General features: G+C 37.5%; 1 protein-coding gene across 1 annotated transcript in view; it reads right to left on the reverse strand.

The window, feature by feature from the left end:
- NCKAP1 (NCK-associated protein 1) overlaps positions 1 to 8,451 on the reverse strand; it is a 59,516-nt gene that overhangs the window by 46,118 nt on the left and 4,947 nt on the right. The window contains exons 2-3 of the mRNA XM_009887603.1: positions 2,052 to 2,069; positions 798 to 908 (exon numbers count right to left, since the gene is read on the reverse strand). Of these exons, the coding sequence (XP_009885905.1) occupies positions 798 to 908; positions 2,052 to 2,069 (129 nt within the window). The remainder of the gene's footprint in view (positions 1 to 797; positions 909 to 2,051; positions 2,070 to 8,451) is intronic.

Below are 8,451 nucleotides of genomic sequence, written 5' to 3' on the forward strand. Positions count from 1 at the left end.
GCAAACTCAATACCTACCTCCACTTTCCACCTTTGGAAAGAAATATAAGGTAAAACAAGAATCTTTCCCTTGACTTCCAAATTGAAACAGAGAAACAAGTGTACATCACCTGCCAAAACACCTGCCTGTAATCTAATAATCTTAATTATCTCTAAAAGGCAACAAAGTCAAATTCAGCAATACTGAATCACTCAGAAGGGTGAAAAGTAATTTCTTACCGCAACTGAACTCACTACTTCTGAAGTGGAAACAATTACATTTCCGTATTTTTGTACTTTACAAGGTTTCTCCCTACATACTAAAGCATTCTTTATTCCCCCACATAAGCAAGGACACCTGTAAGGTACGAGCACATGTAAAGTACAAATACATTTTTCCACTTTGCACTCAGGTGGCTTTTATTGATCTGCAGTTCAGGTCTCATCACAAATAAAGTTATGCAACTTCCATCTTCTGCAATCAGTCTGGTCACCAAGAATTTCTGCTATCAGGCATGATTTTTTTGAGGATTACTTCCCATTGACAATTCTTTGAAATGGAACAGAAAAGAGCAGGCAGGAAGAAAACCAGAAAGTGACCTACCCTAACAAAACCAATCCAGAATTACAGTGTAACATTCTCTTTTCAGAGACAGTTCTTTCTGAAGTATCCTGTCAGACATTTGAATCAACAACTATATTCCAACTGCAACTGTCACCATTAGATGCTTTATAAGAACACACAAAACCTCACAGATTTGAGCAACAAGTGCTGAAAGTTATTAAGAAAAATACTTATATAGCCATTTGGTTACTTACATTGTTGTTGCGTGTTTCTACTGCTGGAAACTTCCGGACTATGAATTTGACAGCAGATTCCAGGTTTTTGTCAATAAGATAGGATGGTTTGGCTTTGGGGTCACCACATGCCTATAAAAAAATACAATAAAATATGAAGTAAAAACACAATCATCCATCTAAAGCTAAGTGATAGTTGCAAATCTGAAGACAAACTAGAAAGATTCTTATTTTATTTGCTTGTTTTTAGTGAGCAGGTGATAAAATGAAAGGCAAAGTGCAGGGACTGTCACAGCTGAAATATGCAATGGGAAACAGTACAGAGATGCTCTTCTACTGAAAAAGATGCATGGAAGTATCAAAGCAGTTAGTGCAGAACAGCAGTGAGGGAAAAAACTCAATCCTAAAAGAAGGAGAAAAAAATGATTTCCTTTTAATGCTATTCCTGGTTTGAGGTAGTGTTGTATGCATCTGGAGTTAGTACACTGTTAGAAAATTCAATCATTTCATCATCTGTGGAAGACAGTGCTGGGCACATTAAATGATTAAACTATCTTTTGTGAAACAAAACTAAAAGCCCCACCACCAATCTGGATTTCATTTTTCTTTAAATCGCTAACTGAAAGACAATTTTCCATCCTACAATAAAACCACCAGTACTTGCCTAAAGTATCCCATTTCCTTAGATTAAGAAATCAAGTTTTCTCATTTTCTTTACTCCTACGGTAGCATAGGCTGTGCTTTAAAAGCAGCAATCAAGAAATTGAAATAAAAATTTTTATTTCAACAGAAGTCGCAACTAAGTGTTAGGTCTCTTAAATATCTTACGTAGACATACCAGAACAGCTTCTGTGAACAAACGACTGACAAAGCACCTACTTTTGCCAGCTACAGTGCATGCTGTCAGACACACTACTTCTTCTCAACTACTCTGACTAGCGACCATGCTATACCATTTAGTTTGGAGAAACATACTAAAAGCAGCGTTACTTACATGACAAAATTTGTGTTCAAAGTGTATTTTCTCTCAAATATTCATTTAGTTTTATAGTCCTCATAGGGATTTGCTGAGGAATTTCGTGTCTCATGCAAAACTAAATTACATGCTAGGCATTTCTATGCAACATAGTGAACTCAAACAACAGCTCATTTAAAAACTTTTCCACATTAATTTCTATGACTGAGTTGTGGACTGTAGAGACAGAAGTCATGGAATATGAGACCGATTCTGAAAGCGGGCAAGCGGGCAAAGGGAAGGTGAAAAGCTTTGCAAACCTTCCAAACTTGTCCTTGCTGGGAAAGCAGTGTAATAAAAAGAGAGAAAAATTACATATAAACAAATTACTCTTTAAGTTCTAAAATATGTTACATTTAAGTGAACTAATACACTATTACCTACATCCAAGAGAACATCATGATCATCTGTTACTCTAGGCAGCATACTTTCTACCAGATGGTGATTATTCTAATACTCACAAACAACTTTACATATACTTATTAGAATTTTAGTATTGTGCAAAGTGCTGCTTATATGCTGAAACATGTAACTTCTAATAGTATTTCCAAACTAAGTTCAGGTAGGGAGAGAAAAAAAGGAGTTAACAAATACCACATGCAACTACAGGGGAAAAAAGGAGAGAAACTCAGTGAAGTTTTACATACCTGAAAAAGAAACGGTAGCCAAGAAAAAAAACAAAAGAGTCATTATTGTAAGTTTCTAAAACTCCTGCCAGCAGTACATGACCATCATGATGTATGCTAACATACTACGCTATACCAAAACTCTCACATTTGCTAATTTTCTAACAGAAATACTTAATTTTATTAAAATGTCACATCTATAACACTCCAAGAGGAATTTATTAAAATGTCACATCTATAACACTCCGAGAGGAATTATAAGGAAAATAAATTCAGCAACATCCACATTATCAATTAGATATTAAATAGTTGCTTCGATATTTTCACAGCAGCAAACAACACATGCCACAGAAGACCTATTCTGTACACACTTTATAAAGTCTTTACACGATTTCAAAAGCAAAAATTATACTGTAAATAGGCATCAAAAAGTAAGCAATGCGCTTCAAATTTACAACATCTTAATTAACTAGATGCCATGGGTTTGTCAAAATCTGTGTCAGATTATTTCAATCTTCTGTCCTTGTCACACATTGTATAACTTTCTCTACTAAAAGGAGGATTACAAGCTAAGAGAACAGCTTAATGGACAACATAGATTTGTGGCCTGTTAAAATCCAGTATGGTTGCTTTTATATAGGAGGTAACTGTCACCATTAATTCAGTCCAAATTGAAACATTACTTCCACATACACTCCTTATTTTTCCCAGCAACAGATGTTTTTCCTCCTGTAAATCAGCTCTTCAAAATGTTTACTAAAAATTATGTTCTACACAAGCCCTTACACACAGATCATTGACATGGAAACAGACATATGAAAACACTAACAGGCACATCCTCACTGGCTTCAGGAACTCAGTTCCCAGAGATGATGAATATTATCCTCAGTCTAACTGGCAATCCCCTCAATGTATCTGAATATGCAATAGAGAGCTTTGCTCCTTCCCTTTGCTTGTTTGCTAACACAACACTTAAAGCAACCGCCACTATTCCTACTAATAAACTACATAAGATTGATCCATAGATTAGGAAGAAAATTGCTGCAAGATACAAACGTTATCCTTCATACATTTCAAAATTCCACCTTCTAAAAAGCTGTACAAGCCTACCTACGTGGACTGAATAGAAAGAGGACAACAGACACCTCAAACAAGTGGGTCGATGCCTTTTCCTTCTGTCTCCCATATTCCACAGCAGCTCAGTGCCTTTCTAAGGATTGATACTATTTGATTACTAACTGCTGTTGCATCAATACAGTTTTCATCCATACTGTTACCTGCATTCAGCACCACATGTAAAACAGTCTACATAAGCTAAACCCCTCCTAAAATGGCAAACAGACCTATGAAGCTCAAGCTCACTACAGTTTACTCTAAAAAGTATAAGAGAATGAAAATACAAACTCCAATCCTAGCACTTTCGCGCAAGTGTGAAAGCGCGATAAGGCACATAACCACAATTTTGCACTGTAGAAAGAACACAGACATTGAGGGCAATGGTCTTTGAATACAGATAAGAAAGGTAGCTTTTGCTTTTAATAATTGTATTAGTCAATACAGAACCCCTTGTCTGTAGGGATAGGAATAGGCAGGAACATCATGGTACATTATACAAAGATCACTTTGCCACGTACAGCTCCCCAGCATTCAAACAGAACTTGAGAACTAGCCAAACGCAGTAGCCCTTTCTCAATCAGCCTCACATACTACTTTTTCCCCCCTAAGTGGGCTGCAATAACCTTTTTTCATTTCTTATCTTAAAAAAACACCCCAACATCAGAATGGCTACAGTTTTCGAGCATCAAAAAGAAATGCAAGAATTGAAAATGTTCTTACTAGTGCAGCATTCATGGAATACAGCTCTGAAGCTATGGGATTCCAGCTGCTTCAGCCCCGAAATACTATACTGAAAGAATATCCCAGCAGTCATGTCTAAATTCCTTTGTACATTACTAAACAGCTGTCAAGCAGTTATGCTGAAAAAGATGATGCAAAGCTACCGTTAGAGACTAATCTATGTAATTAAAAAAACATAAACTAAAAAGGACTCAGACACTGGATTTCTATCAAGTCACACAGCATTTCTTTCCACAGCACTTCAGAATGGTACCCTGCTATGCTAAGTGAATGTATATTCCTGATCTGATTCTACACATCCAACTCTAACAAGAACATTATTTCTATAGCTAAGAGATTCATTATTCAGAATACATCTGTGCTACCGAATGCACAAGCCATTAAACTTCAGGTAAGACAGATCAGACAACACGTATTCCTTAGAGATGCTTCACTATGCCATAAGCTTTGAATTAAAGCAGAGTTTTCCTACCTATTCTAATAATCTAGTTAACTAGATTATAATTATTAAACAGAATTCAGACTCTATTCTTCACTTGATGCTATTAGGGTCTTCTATACTATTTTCACTTTGAAAAATACTACGTAGCTTCACTTTCTAGATTGTACTCATTCAGAAGCAGCCAACAAGAAAATATCCAACAACAAAAACCAGCTTACGGTCTACATTTAAGATAAGGAGCCTCTAAAGAAGAACACAGAATCCAGTACAACTGCCTTTGGCCCGGAGTACACCATCATTAAGATACACAGCAAAGAGACCTTTTGCCCCAATACAATTACAGCTATCTCTGCAAAAATCAAAGCCTAACATTTTACTTCCTACTTGAGGACAGAGGATGTTGGAGCAGAACAAAAAAACATCCAGCAACAAAAGTACTACACATATCCAGCTGACATGGCATGAATAAAGGGATGTTTATGTTCAGGTACAATCATTGTCACAAGCCAGTAGCACAGCACAGTATACAGAGAACAAACTTGCATTTAGAACACCTAAACTGCACTCATGCCTTTTACATACACCTGCCACGTGTCCTCGAGTAAGAACACTGGGAAGTATTACTTGAGTTACATGGTGTAGGATAATGAAAAAAAGCCTAAATATGTTACTGTATTATAGAAATACCTCTTATATCCTTCTTTTCGTTGCTAAGCCCAACCTATTCCAAATGATGAGCAGGGCTGTTTCCCAGTAAAAGAGAAAGGGGGACATTTGAATCAATCATTTCCGATTTTCATCCCCCAAACCTCCTACATCAGAAGATGATCATAAAACAAGTAATATTTTGCAGCAATTTAACATGTTTTTATTACTTCAAGAGACCTTGATTTACTGTTGCTGCAGACTTGACATAAAACACTGCTGAGCACAGTTCCTCTGGTCTCTGACAACATATACTGAAATAATCTTAGTCAACAAATCACCTCACCCTCAAGTTCCATTTACAAATGAATCTGCACTAAAAACCCCTGTGAATTTAACCAGCAAATTGATGGAATTTCAACGACAGCAAAAAATATACCATCCCTTGAGTCAGTAACATTCATCAATAAATGGAATACACTAAGATTTCTTGTATTAAAAAAAAAAAAATCGGAAAAGCTCCTGTACGTACCATTTACAGTTTACTACAGCACATTCTCTTGACATGCAAGAAAGGCATGCACAGTAAAACTGTTGTTCTTCCCTTGTAATAGCTGCTGGTATTAAAGACTTCACCCTAAAATTTATCTGTAAGGTTCAATGCCTGGTTTGCAGCCATGCATCCTATAAATTATACTAAATAATACATGACAGAGAAACATTCAAAGAGACGGGTTCATCATTAACTCCAGATTTCTGTAGGACAAGGCATATAATTTATTCTTTGTTGCTGTCACGCGTTTAAAATAATGAGATTACCAACTGACAATCTCGAACTTTGAAAAAGCAAAACTACTGAAAAGGAGAGAGGAATAATCAATAAAGAGCTGCTTTGAATAGCGAATGTGTAAGGAAATAGTTCATACTACATCTGCCTTAACATCTCTGAAGAAGCCTACCACAACTCTTGTGAGACCCCACCTGGAGTACAGCGTCCAGCTCTGGAGCCCCCTACATAAGAAGGACATGGACCTGTTGGAACAGGTCCAGAGGAGGGCCACCAAGATGACCAGAGAGCTGGAGCACCTGTCCTATGAAGACAGGCTGAGAAAAGTTGGGGTTGTTCAGCCTGGAGAAGAGAAGGCTCCGGGGGGACCTTATTGTGACCTTCCAGTACCTAAAGGGGGCCTACAGGAAAGATGGGGAGGCACTCTTTATCAGGGAGCGTCAGCGTCGTGATAGGACAAGGGGTAACAGTTTTAAACTGAAAAAGGGTAGATTTAAATTAGACATTAGGAAGAAGTTCTTTACTGTGAAGGTGGCGAGACCGTGGCACAGGTTGCCCAGAGAAGTTGTGGATGCCCCATCCCTGGAAGGGTGTTCAAGGCCAGGTTGGACAGGGCTTTGAACAACCTGGTCTAGTGGGAGGTGTCCCTGCCGATGGCAGTGGTGTTGGAACTAGATGATCTTCGAGGTCCCTTCCAACCTAAACCATTCTATGATTTGCTTTGCTGTATTTTAGGTTTTGTGGAAGCCTAAGTTTATCATTAAACAGGCTGGTCCCAGACAAGTTTTGTGAATGAAGCTTTGTCCTTCCCAATTGCTATGCAAGCACATGCAAGAATTAGTTGGTCACACATGGATGAATTATTACAGTTTAATACTTTTGACAGCTAAAATGTAAGTGCCTCACACCACTACCACTGGGGCAATCTTGTACCAAGTAAATTACACGACTGATGTTTGCAGTTACATACATGATACTTGTACAAAAAGTAAACGTGTATTTTGATGTGTAAACTGTGCTAACGGATTCAACCAGAACCATATTGTTCCCATGATCCAACCAGGATCTGGAATCAGAAGAAAGTCCCCACTTAACCAATTTTTGGACAGTGCCTACAGGACTTGTACATACCCAAAATATGGCATAAAATGATTATAAATTTAACAACTATTGCACTTTTCATGCACAAAGGTTTAAAAATTTGAAATCTTTCATATTAATTCAAAATTACAATTAAAGGTGTTAGAAGTCAGTCCAATGCTTCCTAGAGCTAAGCAAGACGTCTTTCTCATCGTTATTCATTATTTGGTGTGTCTTGAATCCCAAAGTATATACTTTATTTTAAATCCTAGTGTATGTCTACTCAGAGATCCAACCCATTAAAATGTAAACTCATGTGAAATCAGATGAAAAGGTGAGAAAGGACCTTGAGAAATTGTGTACCCTACTTTCCTGTTCCAAAGCAGGATCAACTCTATCTGTTGCACCTGGGAGATGTCTGCCAAATCTTTACTTACAGGTCTCCAACAGGCTACATTCAAAAACATTCTCACAGTCTTTTCCAATATAAAAGATCTTTTTCATTAGGACGTTCCAAGATGTAAACTGAACTCTTCTTGCTACAGTTTAATCCATCAGTTCTTGATCTCTGCGGTCACACTGAATTGCACAAACTATTCCCCTATTCTCTACAGCAGTTCCCAAATACTTAAAAACTGTTACCACTTATTCACTTACTTTAAAATCACCCTCCCATTTTCTTAATACATGAAATTTTCTGCACCACTGTTCTTTCTTATTATCCTGCTCTGGACTTTCTCCACTTGGTCCACATCTTTCTTGAAAAGTGTCTTGAATCAGATACATTTCGGATGAGTCTTAATGCATGCCATGTAGAACAAAAGGATTACTTCCTTTGTCTTCAGACTATCTTGCTCAAACATTTATAAACTGCACGTCGTCCCTGATTTTTTGCCGCGAAACTTAGTTGGCTCACATTTGCCCAGCATGTCCCTAACCTTTCCCGGCTATCTTCTTCAGACTTGCTACCTTGTACTTTTCATTTGGTATTTTAAGTTTCCCTAAGCACAAAATACCCTACAATCATACTTGCTCAACCACCTCCTAGTTTGTTAGGCCTTATCTACAATTTGTCAAGCTCAAACTGAGCTCCAATTAAGCACCTCATTATTTCTGCAGCTTCTCCCAGTTCCCCATCACTCACTAATTTAATAAGCACACTGTACTCATCATCTCGGTTGTTAATGCAAAGAGTGACCGGAACCAGAAGTAAGACACGCCCA

The sequence above is a fragment of the Charadrius vociferus genome, unplaced genomic scaffold (assembly GCF_000708025.1).
Source record: "Charadrius vociferus isolate BGI_N301 unplaced genomic scaffold, ASM70802v2 scaffold136, whole genome shotgun sequence".
In the NCBI taxonomy this organism is placed as follows: Eukaryota; Metazoa; Chordata; class Aves; order Charadriiformes; family Charadriidae; genus Charadrius; species Charadrius vociferus.